The sequence below is a fragment of the Typha latifolia genome, chromosome 1 (genome assembly GCF_019914945.1).
Source record: "Typha latifolia isolate L0001 chromosome 1, TyphaL0001v2, whole genome shotgun sequence".
Lineage (NCBI taxonomy): Eukaryota > Viridiplantae > Streptophyta > Magnoliopsida > Poales > Typhaceae > Typha > Typha latifolia.
Genome location: NC_133086.1, coordinates 18629510 through 18653638, shown reverse-complemented (window position 1 = coordinate 18653638; position 24129 = coordinate 18629510). Strand labels below are relative to the sequence as shown.

The following is a 24129-nucleotide window of genomic DNA, read 5'->3' as shown; positions in this document are numbered from 1 at the left end:
TATGTAATATATAAAATATTGCTCATATTATATATATATATATATATATATATATATATAAAAAAATTATTGAGTATAGCTTGAAATTATTTTTAAAAAAGATTAAACTCGACTTAGCTCATTTTCGAGCCGGATTATTTTGACAGCCTAAGGATTCACATCTAACAAATTGTATTAGATCATCAGCATATTATAGCGCAAAATTGAAACTTGTGACTTTTGCCATGACAAAGATGACAGTGCTTCTTATATATATATATATATATATATATATGTTCAAACACATTAACGAGTAAACAGAGCTCAAATAGAAAGATACCAAATAATTGGGAATCGGAGGACTGCAATCTTCTGTAGTAAGTGCTATCGTTATAAGAGTGGTTTATAACTTGGATTGCGCCACCTCTCCCTCTTCCTCCCCAATTACCTTCCACACCTCCGGCATCGTCGCCATCCTCACCTTCTTATACACCTCCCCGTTCCACCCCCTCATTGCCATCTCCTCCGCCAACTTCACCGCCTCCTCCACCACCCTCTCCAACCCTCCTTCCACCGCCCGATCAACCAACCCCCTCCTCACCCCCTCCCGTGCCGTCATCTTCGCCGCCCTCAGCAGCACGTCCCGCCGCGTCCCCGCGTCCCGGATCTTGGCGCACAGCACCTTATCGAAGTAATCGACCATCGAGATCTTTAGCCCTATGTCGATCTCGCTCATGTAAAGGAATCCCCGGTCGGCGCGCATCAAGAGGTAGTCGTGGCTCAGGGCGAGGATGACGCCCGCGGCGGAGGCGTGGCCGGTGACGGCGGCGACGGTCGGCATCGGGAGGGATACGAGGTCGGCGACGAGGCGGCGGTGGAGCTCCGTCATGCGGCGGCGGTCGGCGGCGGAGGTAGAACCGGAGTATGCCCAGGCGAGGTCGAAGCCGTTGGAGAAGAACTTGCCCTCGGCGGCGGTAACGAGCGCGGCCGGGCGGTTCGGGTCGGAGGCGGTGTCGGAGCGGATCCGCGCGAGGTGGGAGCGGATCGAGGTGAGGAGGGTCGGGTTGAGGCGATGCTCGCCGGAACCCGTTAGGGTTAGGACGTACACGTGGCCGCGCTTCTCCAGTGTGCACATCTCGATTGTTCTCTCTCTCAGCCCTGCGCTTGGAGAATGAAGAGGGGGAGGAAAAAGCTCCAGAGAGTAGGTAAAGTCAATCTAAGAATCTTCCAACAAATTAGTCATGGAAGGTATTCTTTTGATTGGTTCTATCTTATGTTGAGAGATTGGAAAGCTATGCCTTGACTCTTAAAAGGAGTGGAAAGTCCAAGTTGCAAAATTGGAAGATCAAAATGGAAACGTCTGGTAGTTATTAAAGATTATGCTCTATATTTGGTCGAAATCTCCATTGGCATTTTGCAAGTGAACCTTATTAGACGTTTGGGTTGACAATTAGTGAATTTTTTTTTTACAATATAAGCTCTATAAGCGCGTTATTTGATCTTATTGTTGACTTGTGCAGCAGAGTTAATTCGGAGGCTTTACAATTTTAATTAAATTAAATTTTCTAATTTAACATATAAACTTGAGCGTATATAATTTTTATAGTCGTTGCATTAAAATACACACAATATGTATTATAATAAGATATATATAATTTACAGTCTATTATTATATATAAGACCCAATAATTTCAAAGAGGCCAGTTGGATAACGTGACATGATGTAAAGAAGAGATGAGGATATTAGTTAAATTATGTTTATCTTTTTAATCCGTGGTTATCATGTAGAAAAGCTTGTGCATTCTGCCCCGATAAGTAGTGCTTCCCTTCTAAGCACAATTAAGTCCATAATCAATATGCATCCAAGTGCAACAAGCAATTCTTGTACCCCTGGCCCCTGCCACGAGTTATCTGTCAGTTCCGATCAGGTAATCAATCCTTCACTGCCAAGCCAAGACAATGCCTACTTGAATAAGTTCTCAGACATGGAAAGAAACACTAAACACAAAAGAAGACTCGAGTCGTACGTTGATGTAAACTCCATCAGTGAGTTATATTTGCAAGTTGCAACCTCTCCTTGGGTTGGTTATTCACCTGCGTAGGAACAGGGAGTGAAGAAAGCAGAAAACATTGCTAGTGTTAGCGCCTTGATCTAACTAGTTGCCAGTGGATCAAGTCAGGTAGATCTCAGGTGGAGCCAAGATTTTATCTGAACAAAGTTTTAACCAGTGAGCTCCAACACCCACTATTGTTAGAAAATCTGACAGCCAAACCCTCCTTAACCACAACATTTACACCAGTACACAAGTACAGTTAAAACTACAACATAAAAATACAAGCATTGCCTCCTTCAGTTTCTTCAAAGAGGATATGGTCCCCAGCAATTCTACTCCTACTTGCTACATTAATACTGAAACAGCATTTCTTCACAGGCGGCCAATGTACATGGTTATAATATTTGCCGCAGAACCAGGAATCCTTGGGGTCCAGCAGCATTTGGTTCAGCTTCCACAATGCAGGAATTCTCAGATGATACAAGTTTGAGAGCATGAAATAAGCATGTGCCCTGCTCCAGTCACACTTATCAAAAAGAGGTAAGACTAGTTATCTCTTATGTCCCAGTTAGGTGGGAGAAATTAAGGCCGAATTGTCGCCTCACATGTTCGGGTATCAGCTTGCTCACAAGCTCAGGTGAAGTACCTGCTAACTGCAAAATAAAAGAAAGATCATAAATTAAGGTTTCTGAGATTGAAGTTAGTCAGAAGATTATCCATGATTAGATGAAGAGTTCCTATAGTACAGAGAAATGAACATAAGCTACAGAATTAAGGTTTCTGAGATTGAAGTTAGTCAGAAGATTATCCATGATTAATAACTGGACACTCAGAAACATCATAAATTATGATGAAGTACTCAGCAAATATCTCCACTTGTTCATGTGTACTTTTACAATGGTAAAAACTTAAGATGCTGCATATAAGAAAAACTACATATGCCGAAATACACAATTATAGCAACTCCAACAAAGGGCGGTCATTATCCCAAAGCAACTACTGATGGCAAGCTCTAAGAACAATTAGATAGTAGTTATAGAGGCACGGACAATCAATGTGTTTAAATAATAAGCTTACCTCTTGCTTGAAGTTAAAAAGAGGAGGAAATGGACGTCCATTTGGCAACCGTGCATTGGGTTCCCGTAGCTCATCAAAAAAGGAATGAGCACATGCCTCAAGCTGTAACGAAGAACATTTTATTGCATCAGCAGCACTCAAACGTATACCTTGAAAATTCACAATTTCCTATAGATACCATTTCTGGGTAACATTTCAGCTCAGGAAATACAAAATATTATAATCGAACAACCAAAAATTCATTAGTCAATAATAAACGTTAAGGAATCAAGATGACCTATGATCAGACAAAAGTTACAAAATTACCAATAACAGTTGATTTTAATTATGTTGCCTCACCACCTTACCAAAGGTCATAAAAGGAGTGACATTTTCTTTTTTCACTTTGGCCAGAAGGAAATAATTCCATGTAGGCATACCCTTGAAATGTCTTGTCACTCAGCACAAAATGGTTGGACATGACTTGCTTACACTTCAAATAAACATATATTGTGTAACTTAGAAAATAAAAGCTCCTAAAAATTCACCTTTTCTGGTCATCCAACAAAAGGAATCAACTAAGAGGAAGGGTGAGCACAGACAACAAAGAGATAAGAAACAAAAGTCTTGAGGAAACCACACAAACAAGCATTCCGTTGATTAGTTGATATGAAATAAGATAATTACACAGGAAATGTAATGTCCTAATCATGACAATAAAAAAATAAATAAACCAAGGAAATAAGTAATTGATAGATAATGATTGGATCAATTAGGAGAAGAAAGGGAATCAAATAAAGTTTAGCGCTGAAGAACCTAATAAGTTGAGGCAGATAAACTGAGACATTATTATTGACAGGACCAGACAAAGACTTTTCCTGCTCCCACTCTTTTATGTGTTGCAATTACTAATTAGAATTTGCAACTAATTTGCTGCAGACAAATCATAAAGAGAAGAAAACTCACTGCAGTGCAACGAAGACTAGGTGAATATTGAAGAAGACGTGATGCAAGATCTATTGCTTCTGGAGGCATTCGTTTGCGGAAAACCTGAACCAAAAAAATTCTGTTATTATTCATAGGGAATGGGTGAACTAATAAATTGCATAAATAGAACAAAGTATCCATATTCAAAAAGAAAATATTGATACCACATGCCATGTTAACATATCAACACATAAAAATTGGCATCTATTTATCAGGCTTTTAATTTGTTTATAATTGCAGATAAATTTCCCAGCTGCCCTAGTTGATTAAAGGCACTCAAGATGTCCCAACCAACAGCTAACATTTCCCAACCTAATCAACTGGCAAGGTTAGGACTACTGAAGGTTGCAGTTTGGCTGAATCAGGGTTGATAGCTTTGAGAAGTCAATTTATAAATACTGACATGCTTGACATAAGAAAAACTTGATAAAACGAAACTAGACAAAAGCCCTGATAGCAAACTTTAATGTTTCCAAATGAAAAGGTAACCTTTGGCTGAAATTTGCTACTATTTTGGATAAAGCCTAACAATATAATCATTGAGCAACTAAAACTAGATTACTGATGCTAACTACTAATATACTGTTTTAAGTCAAAAGAGAATAACTGAAATAACAATATTTAAGGGTACCAGTGTCATTGTGCTAACTGCTAATTCATTAGAACTTGGCTCGTTTAAATAACTGGATGTCAACATCACAACATTTCTGTAAACTAAACTAGAAGCCCCAAGATGAGCTACATATGATGTAAATATAGAATCATGATAATGAAATAAAAGGATTCTTAATTTTAATAAGGCAGCTTGTGAGAAGCAACTTAGGAACTTTGAAATGCGCATGTATCAATTTTGAGAAAATTATATACCACTCATAGGAAACCAAATTTATTAATTCATAAAAAGGAAAGAGAATCATATGGGCTAGAATTGTAGTGTTCTTACAATTCCAACCACTGAAAGGATGAAAGAGGCTTAATGGAATGTATCTCATGCTTACCTTGTGCCATGGGTGAGCTTTTATCTGAGGAAATCTAAACTCTGTATAGTTAGGGTTCATACAACGAATTTCTTCACGGGTTGGAGTACCAAGAACCTGTATAAGCATATTATATAATGTCAATTTTTTCTTGGAAACCCCATAAAATATAAGCACTCACATAGGCAATACATTCTGTACCTTGATTATCTGAACAAGCTGATCGACAGCACTTTCTCCAGGAAACAGTGGCTGAGGAAAATGGGAATAAACATTATTAGAAGCTTAAATTTCAAAATCCTGCCTCCAAGAAATGGTTAAAATCGGCAAACTGAGAACCAAGAGTAAACACACACCTGTCCAAGAAGTAGTTCAGCCAGAATACATCCTGCTGACCATATATCAATTGATGTAGTATACTCAGTTGCACCAAAAATGAGTTCCGGAGCACGATAATAGCGAGAGCATATGTATGATATGTTTGTTTCACCCTTAACCTGTTATGGAAACACAAAGAAAAAGGTATATTAATGACAAATGAAAACGATAGGTACATGCAAAGCTGAAAAAGAAGACACAAACCAACTCTGGAGCAGGTTTCAGATCTAACAGTTAAGACTTCACAATTAGGGCAAGAATTCATGTTGGAGAGAAGTGTTTAAGGTGGTAGAAAAATGTAATCATTAAGTAAGGAAGGTAATTAGAAAAAGAAGATCTAATACACTCATATTTTATGTTTTAAGGATAAAGAAAAAAAATTAAATTTTCACAAGCATCAAAGGAATCCAAAATAAATAAAATATTAAGAAACCCTACGGACGGAATATGGCGATTTATGTTATAGCATGTGACATCTACAAACTAAAACTATCTGATCTCCATCATTAAAATAGCATTTAGACAATCATCAAGATACTCCATCATATCTTCAAAAAAATTGCAATGACTCTGTTGAGACAACATTCCACGCAAAACAGTTTTTTTATGCGTCTTGCTATCAATATAGCACATAGTGCCCAAAAGAAATCATTATTTACAAATAATCCATATTAGAGTTCAAATATGCTGCATATTTCATATACAACTGATGTACCAGAATCTTTGCACTGCCAAAATCACAGAGCTTCACTTGGTGTGTGAGAGGATCCACCTGTAAGATGTCCATTTGCATAAAAGGCAAAAGTCAGGACCTCTTTTGCCTAATATAATATGTTGTATCATAAAATTGCTCATTTTAAACACACCAGTAGATTTTGTGGCTTCAGATCTCTATGACAAACTCCAGGAACTGAATGAATATAAGCTAAGCCCCGAAATATCTGCATTTCAAAAGACGAACAACAGTTATTCCATGCAACACATTAAGAAAATAAAAGAAAATAAACTCACCTGATACATATAAAGCTTCACATAGATAAGCGGCATCCTCTGATTTACGTTGCTATAATGCTTCAGGACACGATATAAGCTCTCAGGGACATACTCCATAACCAAGTTAAGAAAAAGCTCGTCTCTGTTTGTGGTGGAGAAAAAACAGTGCTTCAAAGATATGACATTTGGATGATCCATCGCGCGCATCAACTGCAGCTCACGGTTTTTGTATCGCCTGTCCTGCAGTACCTTCTTTATGGCGACTGTCTCCCCTGTTTCCAAACATTTTGCCTGCATGAAAGTAATCAACCATAAAAACATGCACGAAGGTGAAGACTTGAAGGAAACCAAACACAAATATTAAGTCATATACCTGGAAGACGATCCCGAATGACCCAGTTCCCACAACTCGTTCCGCCATGTAGCTAATCACCTAAAACGCATGGAACTAAAGTTAGCATAACAATGTTACGATCTCTCAACTCAGTTATTACCATTTACAAAGTATTGTTCACTGTACTCACCCTTTTAGGTTCACCATTCTTTCCTCCAATAGTGGTGGAGATAATATGACCAGTAACCGGACCATTTCCCTCGATAACAGATGCGTCATGCTGATAATAACCACCCAAAAAGCTTAATAAAAATATATGAAAGAAACAGCTAGTGCTATATGACGAAGCATCAGATGAACGAAACAAGCTCAGTGGCAGAAGAAATTTCTCAAGAAAGAGCGAACAAACACCATGTAATCAGTTGATAAACAACCAAGACAGATCTAATAGAAAGCGAGAAGAAAGATCAGAAACCGAAACAAAAAACACCAAAAAATCAAAAAATAATTAGAGATATGACCCTAAAGTGCATCTCTTCGCTGTGATCACGACAGAGATCCACCGGGAAGAAAACTTTTCTTACCAAAAGTGCCTCACGACTAACAAACAGAAGGAAAACGCGAACGAAACCACAGATCCGGAAGTCAAAAGAAGCGATCTAAACGAGGAAGCAAAAAACCCTAACAACCTCGAGGTCAGGGGGAAGAGGAAAGAGATACCCCCAAATCGGAAACCGAGAATGACGCAAATCGGGCAAAAATTGACGGAAAACAGGAGGCGATAGCCGGAAAAGTACCTTCTCTTTACCCATCTCCGGCTGTTTCGGATCTACCATCATCGCCTCCGGCTCCGCCGGTTGCTGAGACCCCATCGGCAGCGAAGCCATGTGAACGACAGCAATTGCCCTCTCTCTCTCTCTCCCTCTCCTCCCTCTTTCCTTTCTAACCCTCCAAATTCCCAAAATGCCACTCTTTTGTTGCAAAGTTTATTTCCACAAAGACTGCTACATTGGTCTTAAGCTTGTAACGGCGTAAAGGGCCCTCGACTTCGGGACAGAGCCGTTAAAAGAGAGTCCCTGGAGTTATGCCAAATTACGGAGATGTCCCTCGAGAAGGGGAAGGGTGGGGTCTTATGCCAGCTTGGCAGGCAGCTGATTGTGATCACTCACTACTATTTCGCTCAACTTGCAGGTTGTCCAGAAGCGTGAGGGTGGGAATTAGTTGTGTTGACCCTCCAGATCACTATACAGTAAAGTATAGCATAGTATAGATTGGTGATATGTATCAATTGTTATGTGACTTTGATTTGATTAACCCCAAAAGTGTAATTGTAATCCGATAAGGAATACATACATACATACATACGTAACACAAGGTAAATATGATTTGGTACAAAACACGCAATCGATTTTTATAGCACTTCTAGACTAACATGTCTCAAATGTCACTTTTTTCCTAATAACAATGCTATATACCAATTTATGCCTGCGTAGGGGACTAACAACTTTGGGACAGAGTTGTCCCTAGAATTCTATGTGATTACTAGAGGGTGATCGCATACTCATTTAGCATCCGGTAGCAATTACTTACCCATATTATATATCAGTGTATTGATTGTGTCGATTCAACCGACACAAAAGTGAACAATGTATCACAACATTAAAGCAAGTGCAACCAAATACGATACACGCGCAATCAACGTATTGCCACATTTTCTGGTAACAAGTTTGGATTGATCTGCAAAGATCTATCTATACTGAATATTATTCTTTTATTACAGAGCTTGTCTTCGCAACAATTAATGTCTTCTAATAGTAAACTAGTATAGTCGAAGCTCTTAAAATCGGAACAGAGCCGTTAAAAAAAAGTTTCTAGTGCTCAGTGAAATTAAGGAGATGCTCCTTGATAAGGGGGCTTGTACGTTGTAAGTTGTCGTAGATGTGTTAGTGTATTAATTGTGCAAGTTTTGATTGTGCTTAAAAGCAAAAAAATTAAAATCGTAACATTAAAGCAAGTGTGACTACGTATAACGCACACAATCGATGTATTTAAAAAATGTATCTCATATATGCACTAGAGCAGGAGTGTGATAATAAAAATTAGACAATAATACTGATACGAGAAAACCATATACCGGAAGATAGTGAAAGATTCTTCTAGGAATCAAATTATAATATTGCTATGTGGATATATTTCATAAATGGTGACTAATTATTGAGAAAAATGCTGGATGGGCAAAGATGCATTATTGGGATCAAAACTTAAAAGTATTTTGCAGGCCCGGCCATTAATTGTTGCGCGTCAAAGGATAAACTAAAACTAATAAAGTATTGCCAAAAAGGAGTGACTTTTCAAACTTATTGGATGGGATCATGGGACTACGGGAGGCGTATTTTTTTTTTGGATTCCAGATATGCCCTTTGCTAACCGACGAGGATAAAAGCGGAACGGAACGGAGAGGGCCGGTCAAACACGCCGACCGACGTCTTAGGGTCATGCTATATTTTATGTTTACCATTTTTGCCTCTCTTTTTTTTCTTTTTTCTTTTTTCTTTTTTGTTCACTCGGAGAAATTAAATATTAAGGATTAGAAATGGTCAGCAGCCTAAGACTTCAGATCGACTGCATTTGTTCTTTTCTTCCCCTGACCACCAGGAGTGAAGATGACAAACTGCATTTAAAGGATAAAGTTTGATTATGAATTAACCTGAAATAATTGTTTGTTGCTGTGTGATATGATTGATGTCTTCTGCTTAAGACTAATCGTTCGTACTATATCATATAAATATTTATTCTAAACAAATTAAGTTCTTTTTTTTCTTGGTAAGGGATCAATAGTTATTTTATAGAGTTAATTACGCTTTAATCTCTAGACTCAACCGTAACTAATTTTCACTTCCATACTATTTATACCTTCTAATTCTAAAGTACTTGCCCTGAGCCTTGCAAATGATTGTTTACTTTGGGACAAAGTTATTAAAGAGCGGCTTTATAATTTTATGAATTACTAAGATGGTCATATACTACTTTGTTGTCCTAGTCGTTGAATATGTATTAGCGTATTGATTGTGTTGATTCTACGGTTTGATTGTGAGATTGTGAACGTAGCATCAAAGCAAGTGCAATCGATGTACTAACATATTTTTAATAACATGGTTAAATTTATCGACACTATATTACAGAGTGTGTTTCCACAATGACAATGCTACATTAGTTATATGGTATGATTATTGTTTAACCTAAAATAATTATTTGTTGCTATATGAAAAAAAAAATTTAAACTTTTTAACTCTATTACTATGTTAGATAATCAATTAGTTCAAAAACTTAATAAACTAATAACATATAGCAAGACTTTTAAACACATCAATTGTATCAACAGTAGAGCTACAGCTCAGGGAGCTTGTTGAAATGGATTACGTGGCCTTTGTAATGTGGAATCAAATTGGATCTAGAATTTACTTTTGGCCATGCCTTTATCTAATTTCCTGCATCTTCTCACTCTATTTTTATGTTTATGTTGTTTATTTCTTGGGACTTTTTCAACTTACAAATAACTTGGGCTAAATTTTGGAGCCCAAACCCAAGATTAGAAGACAATTTAATGGGCCATATGATGAATCCGGCCCATTAACATGACTAGACTTTTCTTACATTAGTTTTAGATTTTTAGAATATCAATATAATTGTACTTAGACCTCTTAAACTTTTGTGCATTGCTATAGAACCCCTTTTTAACCCTTTTTCGAAAGCATACTAATCCGTTAGCTAAGTAAATTTCCGAAAAGCCCCTTTCGCATGATTAATTTTAAACACTCTTGGGGTTATTTTATTTTCTGAATTAATATAATTATTTAAATTTATTCTTCATGAAGAGAATAAAATCTATTTAATAGTTGAAGAGGTTAAATTATACGCGCGCGCGCACACACACACACACAACTTTGCAGTCTAATATTGATACTACTAGAATGAAGTATTTGACATTTATACAAAGCTTGGTCGAGCTAAGCTTTCTTCCATCTTAACTCAGAAATTCGTTTAAGACTCTTCTTAATTAGAAGACCAAGCTTGATCAATAAAAAAAGTCTAATAAATGGTAGATTCATTTGATCCTTTGCCATGCATGACCCAATCTAAGGATGAGATTTTCTCTAAAACCCCACTTCTGCTACACAAGTTGATGGCAGCTGAGCTATCAGAATAATAAAGCTACGTTATATCCTTCCAGATTGTCGAACTACATCACATCCAAGTAGTTGGCCTCTTTGCATTGAGATCACTAAGATGATCTCAAGCCTTTTGTTACACTGGCAATGAGCTAAGGATATCATATTGATCCTGACAAAAGAGTAAATGGGTAAACTTGGATTATTCTCTTCTTACAAACATCCCACATGGTTTTGATAGCGCCAGGCTAACTGCTAATTATCGAGGCCTTAATGCTTAGCATCATGACCTACATAAAAGCTTAAGTTGTTAGGTAAACTATAGACCCAGATTAAGTAGGACTAAACGAGGTCTTAAACTCCAGATTTATAACAAATCATATTATATTAAATAGTTATTAAATAACAGACTAATATTGTTATAAGCAGGAATTGTCCATGGAGAAACGAGTGGACATTGACATGAGCTTTCGAATCAGGTAATTTTACATCATATGGGCTATGGCAAAGACTTACCTTGACCCATGAATTGGTTTAATTGGGATTCAAGAATGTCGGTTTCAAACACAGTTGTAATGCATGATCTTCTATTCTAACAATCCTTTTTTTTTTTTTTAATTATTTTTAAGAATTGTGAATTTAACGGTGTTTCATTAAATACCGACATAATCACTCGGATTTGAATCGAAAAAAGCAGTATCCCATCGATAATCTTATATTATAATAACCTGGATAGACTAAAGAGTAGGATTAATTTGTGATCACTATATATTTATCTACCTACTCTTACATGGATTGCAAAAATATGTCAGCCTCTCATGCCAGCCATGAGATAGATAGCCACTTGTTCTTGAATTGTATGTGAAAGCGTACCCTACTCTAATTAATGGAAAAGATATCAAAGAAAGGCCAGGGAGATATATACTGGCTACTAACCCAGACCCCACATGAATGATTAATTAACAAGGGAATAAGTCCAGATGTACTGCATGACATACAATCTGTTATTAAATGTCTCAGCCTTTTACTGGTTAATTTCTTATATTACCTACTAGACTAAATCTTATGAGAGACTCTCAGACAAAGGAGAACGAAATTGTTGCTCATTATCACGGAGATTCTCTATTAATTTTATGGCACAGTAACTTTTTTAATTATATAAGATCTTTAAACTAACTTTAATGGTAGTCATCTGTTTAATTTTTTCAGTAAAAATGTCATGTAACTAATCTACTCTTATTTTAGAGGAAATAAATAAATCAGTAAGTGTGATGTGATTATTTGATGTTGAAATCTTCAAATGAGGTCATTCCTTTTAATGAAAATAAAATTTCATCTTTAATAATTAATTTTAAACTTTCCTACCTAGGAATAAAGATTAAGGTGCCATTTTAGGAGATAGAGTACAAAGAAAATAATGGAGAAAGAGAGAGAGAGAGAGAGATATATAAATAAATCCAAATCTGGAAGATAATTGAATTTAAGATGAAAGAGAAGGTGTCTCTCTCCTTCTCCCAAATCACCACGTGGGGTATTGCTTGGCTGCCTTGGGGCCTATTTTGACTATACCATATGACCTCTTTGAATACTTATTAATAATAAGATACTTCTTCTATAGGCTATGCTGAAAGGGATTAAGAGATATTAGCAAGATAGTTTAAAGTATAGTATGAAGAAGTTTGAGCTTTTCTGCAACCCTGTGAAAAAAGAATTGACGAAGCTACCTGGGCCCGGTTCTGGTTGTCTTGTTTCGTTTGGATTCTCCTTAACTACCTTTCGGTAGGGTAATATATGTGTGTGTGGTTACAAAGTCTAATCGATTCGGGTGAGAACCAGCCTTGACACTAGATCTTGTCTGGCTTTCTCTTACTCGTACGTGTTACTAGTAACTAAAGAAAGAAGTACAAAAGAAAAGACTATGAACGCCATGCATGCTAGAAGGGAAGAGAACTCACTATATATACAACACTGGAGGTAGAGAGAGAGAGAGAGAGCTAGAGGTAGTTCCTCATCTCAATTCAAGCTTTTTTAACTAAGTGTAGAGGTGGTTAATTTAATAATAGCTAGCCATGGTCTTCTTCTCCATTAACAATAGCTTCTCCATTAACAATAGCTTCTCCATACTCGCTTTCCTCTCTCTACTTTTCCCTGCGGCCCTGGGGCAGTTATCGCCGGCGTTCTACGCCGGTCGCTGCCCGAACGTGGAGGGCATTGTACGCTCGGTTGTGGCGCCGGCCGTGGAGAGTGACCCGACGATGGGTGCGTCGCTCATCCGCCTCTTCTTCCACGACTGCTTCGTTAACGTATACCATAATTTTTCGGATATCCATGGTAACTACTTTTATGTGGTAATTAAGATTAGTTAGTTAGTTAATTAATTAATATTTAGGGGTGCGATGGATCGGTGCTTTTGGATGACTCGGGAAGCTTGAGAGGGGAGAAGAGTGCGGCGCCGAACGCGAACTCGCTCCGTGGGTTCGAGGTGATCGACGCGATTAAATGGCGAGTGGAGGCAGCTTGCAGAGGAACGGTCTCGTGCGCCGACATCGTCGCCCTCGCCGCACGTGATAGCGTCAGCTTGGTTCGTACTTATTTAAATTTAGTTACTATTATAAATAAAACCTTATGGTTAATTCCACGTAGATTCCATAAATTATCATCCATTTGTACGCATAGTTTCTTTATTTATTTATTTATTTTTTTTGTTGCACTTTGACCCTTAAATTATCTAACGTATTATCTTTCCTATAAACTAAGAGCAATGGTTCGATTCACATATTTAAAGATGTTTTAATGAAAAGCAATTAATAACACGAAGATAATTAAAGTGGGGTCTTTTAGATTAACCCAAAATATTTATAAGTGAGCACGGCGGTGCAGCTAGGAGGACCAAGCTGGGCAGTGGCCCTCGGCCGCCGGGACTCGCGTTTCGCGAGCCAGGCGGCGGCGAACAGCTTCCTCCCCTCCCCGAGCTCCAGCCTCAGCACCCTCATCAATCTGTTTGCCTCCAAAGGCCTCGACTCCCGCGACCTGACCGCGCTCTCCGGCGCCCACACCGTCGGCCGCGCCCGATGCTCCAACTTCCGCAACCGCATCTACGGCGACCCCAACATCAACGCTGGCTTCGCCTCCTTCCGCCGCCAGAGCTGCCCTCGCGTCGGCGGCGACGCCATCCTCTCCGCCCTCGACGCCTCGAGCCCGACCCGCTTCGACAACGCCTTCTACAGAAACCTCGTCAACGGCGCCGGCCTCCTCCACTCCGACCAAGAGCTCTTCACCGGCACCGGCGCCGGCATGGACTCGCTCGTCTGGCTGTACAGCACCAACCCCGCCGCCTTCGCCAATGACTTCGCCACGGCTATGATCAAGATGGGCAACATCGGCGTCCTCACCGGGGCGGGAGGCGAGGTGAGGTTGAACTGCCGGAGGGTGAACTGACTACGTACGCTACGTAGCTTGGATTGTGTTACGTATGTTGTCGATTTCTATCTTAATTAATTTACGACATGGCATTTTTTGTTTGATTAATAAAATCCTAAGGACGAGTTGTTGATATCCCATCCCTTGTTCTTTGGATTGATCTTAGAGGTGCTTCCAGTTCCAGCCCATCAGATGGTGATGTCTCCGTTAAAGAGCATCATTTATGTGATCATGTCCATCATAAAGTGAGCCCGGCCCCCATCCTCCCATGTGCATGCATATGTTTGTATGCATGGCTTATTGGCTTCGTATGATTGTACGGAGGTCATATCATGATTAAGGTTTGATTATGACATATTTGTCAAAATGAATAGAATTCATCAACTAACACACACACACACACACACACACACACACACATCCAACCGTTTGGAATCATCCATATATCTAATTTAATTAAAAGAAAATAGAGATAATTATATCTAGATATAAACCCTTTCATTTTTTTTAATATTTACAGAGCAAATATTACTATTAACAAAGTAATCATAAATAAAATGACTATTGTACTACTCATATTGTATTCCTTTATATATTTTAGTTAAATCATGTACTAAGCTTGATATATTATTTGTTTTTCGAGGTAACACCACAATTGTACACTTGCTAAGTGCTAATCACATCTCGTGAGAGACCGATTCTAAGACCATGCTATGCAATTATTAATTTCTGTAATGTTTTGCTTATGTAGTAGTAACTTTGAGTTTTAGTTTTCAGGTTTTTTCTGTGATCGCGTGGATTAAGCTCTAGTAATAAAAACTCTTTTTTTTTTTTTTTGGAATGTGGGAGTAATCCATATAACTGCGGTTTGTGCACAAGAGTTCTAATCTATGTGCCCGCTTATGTAAGAACTGAGTCTTGGGTAATTATTATTTACATAAAATGATATTAAAGTTGGTCTATTTTAATAGATTGTTTAGATTAAATATATTTTACTCTCTTGTACTTTATTTTTTATAAGAATTATTTTACCGTTTTAAACTTTGTTTTGCATCTTGAACACAAACGTCGTTCAACAAAGACGACAAAATTCACAAGGGTAAGTAAGATGACTGTCGTCCAAAGTACATGAGATGTATTTAACCTAACTCTATTTAGCTTCTTATTAAGGTTTGCTTAATTCATTTTCCTTTTTTTTTTTACTTTGTTGTGATTTCTCAAGAGTCCATTAATCACATGAGATTATGGTCTGCTGCTCCTGATGTCGTGTTATTTATGAGCCCCAAAGCAGTTAATGTTACAATAAGAAATTAAAACCTCTGTATACTTTAGTTAACTAATAACTACATAACCACAAAGACAAGTTACCATATGAAAATTGAAGAGCCAGGAGTCGGTAGCTTAGAAATTGTATGATATGAAGCACATAATTGCATGTCTCCGCTTTGTTGCCATCACTTGCAGCCTCACATTCTTATTTAGACTTGCACACAAGCAAGACGTATTAATTCAGATCATGATTAGTTAGTACATTATTGTGAAACAGGATCCTTATAAAACTTGATTATAGATATCATACGGTGCTGCATCTTTTTATAAGTAATTAAATACTTAATCAAAATTTCCGATGCTTATAAAAGTATTAGATAGCATTGTTGGAAGAGGGCTTCCGTCACACTAAGATCTATTAAGAAGTACTAGCAAATGAGCTTATATTAGGCAGCACCTAGAAATAATGTTATTTACCCAATGGGCTGGCCTGCCATGCATATCAATAAGGCATATAGTAATCACTAACCAGGTCTCAGAATATACAAGTAAGAAGATTTTGTCCATTGTTGATTAATAACAAGATAATGCATGCACAAAGTGACTGACCACCTTCAACATTCCGCACTTTGATAATTTGAAGATGTGTAAGATGCAACAAGACTTGCTCAGGCACAGCCTATGTTAAATCATTAGAAATTTGTCAAGGATTCAGTCTAAACTTACTAATTTAGAGACTATAAGGTCTTACAGTAATCTATATCCAATACTCTCCTACCCATCCTCTCTCTCTCTCTCTCTCTCTCTCTCTCTCTCTCTTTCTAGATAAGCTGAATGTTCTCTATCCTCGCAACTCACTCTAGTAGAGTTCGATGCTTCTCTCAATGCTTTTATAAACCAAGATAGTGGTGCAATGTCATATGTACTTGTGGATCTCAGTAGCTCCATAGTAATTAATATATACCAAGTCCAGCTTCTAGCCATGTTGTTGTTCTTTTGGTCAGCACTTGGCTCTCACCTAGCCTCCTCGTACTTTGTTCGAACACTGGTGATTGAATTCGTTCCCCCATGGATGTTCATTTGGTTCAAAGAAGCAATCCGAGCCCATGCTCTGGTTGTAGCCCGCCATGTCGATTGTTATGAATTCGAGCACCGCGGCTACTCTGACACATTCGACGCCGCTTCGGTACTTAAGTCACAAGTTCTCGACCTCTGCCGCGGTCGTGAGGGTCTCTCAGAGCACCGCCTCTCGCGGCTACTCCTCCAACGTCGACATGAAACAGACGCTGCACGACGAGCTCGACGGAGCGACCGTGTCTCGTGGAGCTTCCGCATAAATGGAGTCTGCTGTCCGCATCAATCGGGAACGGCAGCGCCGGGCGACGTGTGCGATACCTCAAGCTCTCGTTTGATCTGGCGGTTGAAAACAATGGGCCACGGAGCATTACTTCCCTCTCGTTCTTGAGATTGCGAGAGAAGAAGAGGTGAAGCAGAGGACGAGAAAGCTCTACACCAACAGGAGCTCCGGAGAGCGAGGTTCGCTGTGGTCGTCGGTGGCGTTCTCGCATCCATCGACGCTCGAGTCCCTGGCAAAATATCCACCCTGAGCTTAAAGCCAGCTTTACAAAAGACCTCAACAGCTTCCGGTCCAAGGAGGAGTACCACAAGAGAGTTGGAAGAGCTTGGAAGAGAGGGTATTTATTATACGGATCCCTGAGCGCCGGGAAGATCAGCCTCATCGCGGCAATGTGCAACTTCTTGGAGTTCGACGTGTACGACTTGGAGCCCACGGCGGTGACGAGCAACTCCCAGCTGCGGAAACTACTGGTGGAGAGCGAGAGGAAGTCCATGATCGTCATCGAGGACATCGACCGCACCATCGGGCATCTAAGTAAGAGGAATAGAGTGCTGGAGAGTAGTAGTTAGGAGTTAGGAGGAAGACTTGGAGGAGAACGGTGGTGTCACTCCCAATGGAGGGCCAAGGGTGGTTAAGATTTGAGCATATGATTAGTTAGTGGCTTGGGTTTCATCATACTGCTAATAACCCCAAAAGCACCATCTATTATATTTCCCCCTGTAACCGATCCCCTAAACTGTTGCAAATAATTTCCCCCCTTCCACCAATTTCCAAAACATCTGCATTAGTGCAAAAGTCAAGGGAGCGATAACAATTATCCAGAATTAAAGACTAAACGCAAAGTCGAGGTAAGCAACAAGAGTTTCTAACCTTTAGCTCTCTATTATTGGAAATGCTCAGAGGAGTAGACGTCTTTCTAATCTTCTCGATAACTGCCAATAAATAACATAGAATGGCAGAAATTATCAACATACTATTGCCTGCATCACTGAACTAAAGGCTAAGGAATAACAGTATGAAAGACAATATAGTACACCAACCCGTGTGTCGAGCAGTCGGTCCACCGAGTGTTCCGTTGATTCCAAATACTTGCTCATATTTCACCCTTTGTAGGAACTAGGAAGGTCCCACTGGAACGTCCGATGTGATCCTAATAATTAAAAAGAAAGAACATATTCTCTTCCATTTCACAAATGACATCAATTGCCAAACAAAAACAAAAGGAAAGGCAGCTAAATCATCGCCGACTACATGCAGAGGCATCCAACATAATGGCTCCTCGTACAGAGCAACACAATCCCAAGCTACATTTTGATGATCCACGTCCATTTGACTACATACACTGCGTAGTAATAAAAGTTGCAGCAACTATTGAATCAATAATGCTTCGATAACCTTAGAAGTAATTAGTCAGTAACTGAAAGCATCTGCATCTTGGGATATATATAGACTGGGGCGACTAAGCATTGCTTTTCTGATAATTTCATTAGATAGCACACTAGGTGGGAAGACAAAAAAAGCATATTAATAACAAGTATAACTTATCAACTGGAAAAATAAAAAATCAGTAAATAAAATTTGGTGCTGAAGATAATTCAAAGACATTGATGGAGAAGTTTCAAATTTCATTGTTTCAACAACAAAAGCAAATGACGGTAAGAATCTCTGTGCCAATCAGGGCACCATCTGTATCAGCCAAAAGAATTGGTAGGGATTGGTTCTCAAATACAACAATGATTAATTATTATAACTTGCAAAATCATGATGTAACAGAAAGTTATGAATCAAAATTGTCTAGTAAAACCAGCCAACTAATGGTTCAGAAGCCGGAATGTTATTATAGCAAAAGGACAGCTCATACTGAGATCCCTCTCCATTGGAACACTTACAACCCCACAGACTTTTCAATCTTCTGGATTTGATTCAAAAATATCCAAGTCATCTGCAAAAGATCCCAGTTAAGTTGAAGTCCTTATGTAGGAGAAAATAGAGTATGTTCTGTACAAAGATATAAAGCTGATTTACCATGACATGTGGAGCAATCCTCACACAGTAGACAGGAAAACCAGTGTAAAATTTGAATGGCCCACCGCTCTTTAAGGTCTTCATGGCACAATCCAAAGATCCTGTGTATGGATATTTCCCAGTTGCATCCGGCTGCATCTTTTGAATTTGTGTTTTTACATAATCAAACGGTAAGCTGCAAGCAGATGCAAAGAATCCTGAAACAGCACTTGCCCCTGCAAAGTGAAAGATTGGTAGCATCATATCAATCCACAAGTGAATTTTAAAACTACTACTATGAATCAAGTAGAGGTTATATCCTTGTATTGCATTAACAGCCAAATGAGTTTCCAAGTTCCCAGCAGAACGAAAGCACTAGCAACTAATAATGGTTTAAGTAGCAAACAACTCTTTTATGGCAGGGCAATCGAATTACCCTGATGTGATCTATGATTTCCAAAAGATTCTACCATGATAATGTGCCCATATTCCAAGGGCACACATGTCCACAAATTTCTCAACTAGCTTAGAAGATACAAACCATACATGCTTTGGAATAATAGCATATTCACTGAATGGAGCAATATTTGGCTGCAAAGGATAGCCATAATCATTGTGCATTCATTAGTAACCTATTTACCAAGAATCATATAAAGCATTAAAACAACAATAGATGCAGAGGAGATGATACAATCAGTAAGCCTTACTAACTGTTCATCAAAGACCCATTTACCAAGAATCGTGTCTTAATCCCCACAATCTAACAGGAATAGCCTCTGCAAATTAATCTACTGACCTCCAAGCAATATTTGACAATGCATATTTAATTGAAGTTCATGCAAACAATCAATGACTAACAGTCAATTGAAAGTGCCATTATTACCATTAAAAATGAAAATCAAAACTGTAATAACAGCTGATTAGATTTTTCTCTTAATGTGCATTTAGATCTACGATAAAATCATGATGCTTTGTGAATTTCAATGCTTTACAAATCGTGATTTCAACCCCTTGCTAGCTTATTTTGATTGTGCAGTACTCATAAAAGTCCCAAAACTAACAAAACCAAGATATGATGATAATTGAAATTTAGTTCAATTAACATTTCTCTCCTTAGCTCCCCACAATCAATCATTAATTCCCAACATTGAATACCTGACATCATCCCAAGTCTCAGTATCAAAAGTTTATTAGAGATTAACATGATTTCAAGACTAAAATTTTCAGACAGCCCAAGCAGCTTACCAAGTACAGTACTAACTTCTCCAAACCCAAGTGAATCCCTGAAAAGCTCGACACTTTGATCATATGAGGCAAGCATTCCCATATTCAATGCCATGGCTCGCACTACAGTAGGGCCTGCACCTTTCCAGAGTGCCAGAACCCCTTCATCAGAAATGATACGATAGAGCGCATGAAAAGCATTTTTGTAGTGTCGCCGTTGTGCTGCTGGTAAAGTTGCATCAGCCTGCATTCTGATGAGTGCTAAATCAGCTGGACTACCAACAGATGCTCCAATTGCTCCAGCTGTCAGACCTATAAAAGCTTTCTGAAGTAGTGGCAGCGGTTTCCCATCATTGGCCTCAATTGCTTTATTTGTCAAGACCCTGAGTAAAAAAATAAGTCAACTGTGAAGCATCACCATATTAAGAAGTATGTTGCCCGAAATTATTACATTGCGATTGTTGCAATAACACGAAGCAATAGAAAACTAGGAAATAGTGGATCTAGAGAAAAAGAAATTTAATTTCCTTGATTTATAGCTTTAAGAGAAAAAAAAAATCCACCAAATAGGTCATGACACGCTAAAAAAGAGAAATTAATTCAACATGTTATGCTTATAAGCGACAGATAAACCAGAACCAGGACCTCCTTGATTTTTTTCTTTTCCAACCAACACAGGATTCTTTACACAAGTTCAATTCAAAAGTTCTCCTTTCCGACCTGCATAAAGGCATTAATACCTGTCCTCGCTTGCATTTCCAGAAAAATAATGTTGAGTAATCCATGCCACAATTCTAATGATAGCATGCCACACCCAAGATGGCTGGGTATGTATCTGCTGATATTTGCCAGCACTTGAATCAGACCTCAGATTATCATGTAATGATGTAAGTGATTGCATGGTCACAAACATATTCCTGCCCATAACTTTACTATGTGTAATAGGTTTTTCTGCTTGAAAATTCACGAATACATCTAGTCCAAGAAGAATGACGAATCAGTGTTTTATCTAGTCAATTCCCATTAATTTGACCAGGACTTCCTAACCTGAACTTTCCATTCAGGTCAATGACCTAAAAACAAACTATACATTTAGTACAAAACCAACAAGTCAAACGCTAGTTAGATATACACTATTAATTTATAACTACTCATGCCAACCCAAATTTCATTTGATTTTTTAGCCAAAAACAGATTGATTTACCAGGATGTCAATTTGCCAGATTCTTGCACAATGCATTTCTCGAGTATTTAACACAAGAACCAACAGAATGCTTTTGCAATAATGGGCATTTGCAGAAGAAAAAATATGTATATACCAACCTAAAGGATCCCAGTCGTGCAGTTGTGTAAGTAGCTTGCCTTAGTAAACCAGCTGACAATCCCTGCTCCAGAGTAATACATTAGAAAGTGGAACATGAATGATGACTATGAAGGTAAAATCAGTACTGGCTACATAAACAGATGTAGCAGTCATGATCATGATGACCAAAGAAGAGGCCATTATTGGACAAGTAACATAAACTGAAATAACATACTCTACATTACAGGTTCCAAACTGAAATAAGTAAATAACAAAGTTATAGTAATGAATTTTGTTGAGAGGCAGAGAGCATCGAGCTATTGTTGGAAAGAAAAACCTAAATACATGAATCATGAGATATTAAAGTTCCCAATAGACCGTCGATTGGGAAACCAGCCTAAGAAAATTACAACAAAAATTAATCAAGTCTGTGTTGCAATTAATAATACAGCAAACTGAAACAACAATACATTACAAAACCTGGAATAAGTGAGAAAGTTGATAATATACTTTTTGCATGTAAAGTAACTTATCTTGCAACAATTTTAACTAAGTCAACAGCAACATACACAAAAAAAAAGCTTTAACATTAATGCAGACCTTACATGAAAGACACGTGTAAAGGAAAAAAGCATATGCTGTCCACAAACCAAGAATTAACATGAACAGTTGGTTACTGGATGTTGTAATTGGATGACTATAAACAGTTAAACATCAATTCCTGAGAGCCACATATTAGCTCATTTTTGGATCCTCTGAAAGAGTTTCTCCAATGCATCCATCATAGAGTTTCCAAACAGAGGATTTTTTAACCCATTCAAAGTGCAGATCAAGCTAAAGCAACAATTTCCAAGGTCCCGACTCAAGCACAAATTCATCCACAAAATATTTCCTGAACCAAATAAAAAGTGCATGCCACTGTATATACTATTACATAATGAATATCACAATTTATGCTGTCTCCTTTTTGTTTGATGTACTAGTTCTTACATTAGATTTAGGTGTCCTAAGAGCTACTTTTCACAAATTACAATGTTCAAAGTTTTATCAAAGTGTGAGTACCATCATGGCACATTTGATAGCATCATAGCAAGGCCACATTACTCACTATATGCTTGCAAATAGGCATGCCTCATTCTCAAAACGAGCGACTAGGTATAATTATAGCAACTAGCAAGCGTAAAGGTATGATTTCTAACATAGACGAAATCACGCATATTCAATGGCTTACTCAATCACAAGGAATCTTATAGAAGAAGATATCTGCTTACAGACATGTCTCATTCTCACAGTCAGCAAGATTGTAATGTCAAAAAGGTAGTGCCGATCTTTGTCTCACATAATAGAATAGTATCTAATATCCATGGAACTACACATACTCATTGTGTCATTCAATTACAAAGAACAAATATTTAGAGGAGAAGTGTGCTCCACTGAACATTAGCGGTTGTTAGTTAATGTTCTATTCTACTTCACAACATTGTGGCAATGTCAAACTGAAAAACAAGTAAAGCAGCTCCATCTGAATACGCACAAGAACTAGAAAAATATATATATGCGGCTTCAATGATTTTGAAATAAGAAACCTTGTAAAAGGACCCAAATCCTTCTTGGGCAAGCATGTTCTTCGTGATCTGGGCTGCTGATCCCTGACCCAATTGGATCCTCACCTGCAAACAACACAAAACAAGCTCAAGACCCATGAACAAGACTAACTTAGTCTAGATCTAAGATCCGCCAAAGAACATAAAACGCTTCCTACGATTCCATCGAATAAAATAAAAACCCTATTCCCAATTCCCCTGGATCTACCGAATTACAAACAAAAACAAACAATAAAGCTTCCAAAAAAGAAAAAAGAAAAAAGAAAAAAGAGGGCAATCTTTCTTCACACCTTAACCATATCGATCGGCTGGATGACGCAGGTCGCGAGCATCCCAGAGGCACCGCCATTCGCGAAGGGCTTGACGGTATTCCAAACACCAGATTGACTCTTGGGCTTCGCCTCTCCCATTACGCACGAAGGAGATGAGGAGGAGGACAACGACGAAAGGGGAGAGATCGAGCCCAAAGAGTTTGGAGTTTGAGGAGGCGAAGTGAACGAAGACCTAACTTTACAAACATACTAAATATGTACTTAGAAAATATCGGATGCGAACTCCTCGCTTGCTACGCCCGCGACCTTCGAACCCCACCCTGAGGTGAGGACCCACTAACCTTATTGGCATGTGTTAGATCCGATACGTGTGGACGAATTTAATCTTTGCTTAATTTTACCTCAATTAAAATTATCTATCTAGAACTATAGAGAGAAAATATTAAGTTTTTACGTTGAATAGTTGAGAAATTAAACTTATCTCTCCACATTTGCAGGTATCATTTGAAAGATACGGATGGAGAGGTAATTAAACTTTCTTACTCTCTTCTTTCTCCATTGGTTTTGACACTGAGATTGGCCTATTATTTTCATCCTTCAAAAGCTTCAACTCTTTTGAATTGGGACACAAAGGAAGAGGAGGAGGGAGGTCAAACCGAGCAACCAAATTTGCTGAGGAATGAAGGAAAATTACTAAGCTAGGGTAAGCCCATTTTATAGGTTTTATCTTGAGAAAGGAGGAGGAGGCA

The 24129-nt window shown here is 38.4% G+C and overlaps 4 protein-coding genes and 1 long non-coding RNA gene across 5 annotated transcripts; 1 reads left to right on the top strand and 4 right to left on the bottom strand.

Moving 5' to 3' along the window:
- Nucleotides 1-217: 217 nt before the first annotated feature.
- Nucleotides 218-1467, bottom strand: LOC140782306 (enoyl-CoA delta isomerase 1, peroxisomal-like). The gene has a single exon (XM_073128801.1). It carries the CDS (start codon nucleotides 1112-1114, stop codon nucleotides 383-385), a length of 732 nt encoding a protein of 243 aa, XP_072984902.1. The 5' UTR covers nucleotides 1115-1467; the 3' UTR covers nucleotides 218-382.
- Nucleotides 1468-2182: 715 nt separating this feature from the next.
- LOC140792575 (shaggy-related protein kinase eta) lies at nucleotides 2183-7791 on the bottom strand. The gene is made up of 12 exons (XM_073143654.1): nucleotides 7556-7791; nucleotides 6949-7038; nucleotides 6798-6857; nucleotides 6443-6715; nucleotides 6298-6372; nucleotides 6147-6203; nucleotides 5410-5550; nucleotides 5255-5305; nucleotides 5075-5170; nucleotides 4056-4139; nucleotides 3111-3212; nucleotides 2183-2686 (listed from the first exon to the last, which is right to left on the bottom strand). Exons 1-12 carry the CDS (start codon nucleotides 7643-7645, stop codon nucleotides 2591-2593), a joined length of 1215 nt encoding a protein of 404 aa, XP_072999755.1. The 5' UTR covers nucleotides 7646-7791; the 3' UTR covers nucleotides 2183-2590.
- Nucleotides 7792-12903: 5112 nt separating this feature from the next.
- LOC140782075 (peroxidase P7-like) lies at nucleotides 12904-14482 on the top strand. Its single transcript, XM_073128440.1, has 3 exons — nucleotides 12904-13230; nucleotides 13317-13508; nucleotides 13808-14482. Exons 1-3 carry the CDS (start codon nucleotides 12997-12999, stop codon nucleotides 14363-14365), a joined length of 984 nt encoding a protein of 327 aa, XP_072984541.1. The 5' UTR covers nucleotides 12904-12996; the 3' UTR covers nucleotides 14366-14482.
- A 1787-nt stretch (nucleotides 14483-16269) lies between these two features.
- Nucleotides 16270-18156, bottom strand: LOC140783695 (uncharacterized). The gene is made up of 4 exons (XR_012108171.1): nucleotides 18014-18156; nucleotides 17844-17905; nucleotides 17279-17752; nucleotides 16270-17202 (listed from the first exon to the last, which is right to left on the bottom strand). It is a non-coding gene; the product is annotated as an uncharacterized lncRNA (long non-coding RNA).
- A 421-nt stretch (nucleotides 18157-18577) lies between these two features.
- LOC140783689 (mitochondrial dicarboxylate/tricarboxylate transporter DTC-like) lies at nucleotides 18578-23659 on the bottom strand. Its single transcript, XM_073130659.1, has 6 exons — nucleotides 23399-23659; nucleotides 23091-23174; nucleotides 21525-21586; nucleotides 20223-20584; nucleotides 18999-19213; nucleotides 18578-18915 (listed from the first exon to the last, which is right to left on the bottom strand). Exons 1-6 carry the CDS (start codon nucleotides 23516-23518, stop codon nucleotides 18859-18861), a joined length of 900 nt encoding a protein of 299 aa, XP_072986760.1. The 5' UTR covers nucleotides 23519-23659; the 3' UTR covers nucleotides 18578-18858.
- Between the last annotated feature and the right edge of the window lie 470 nt (nucleotides 23660-24129).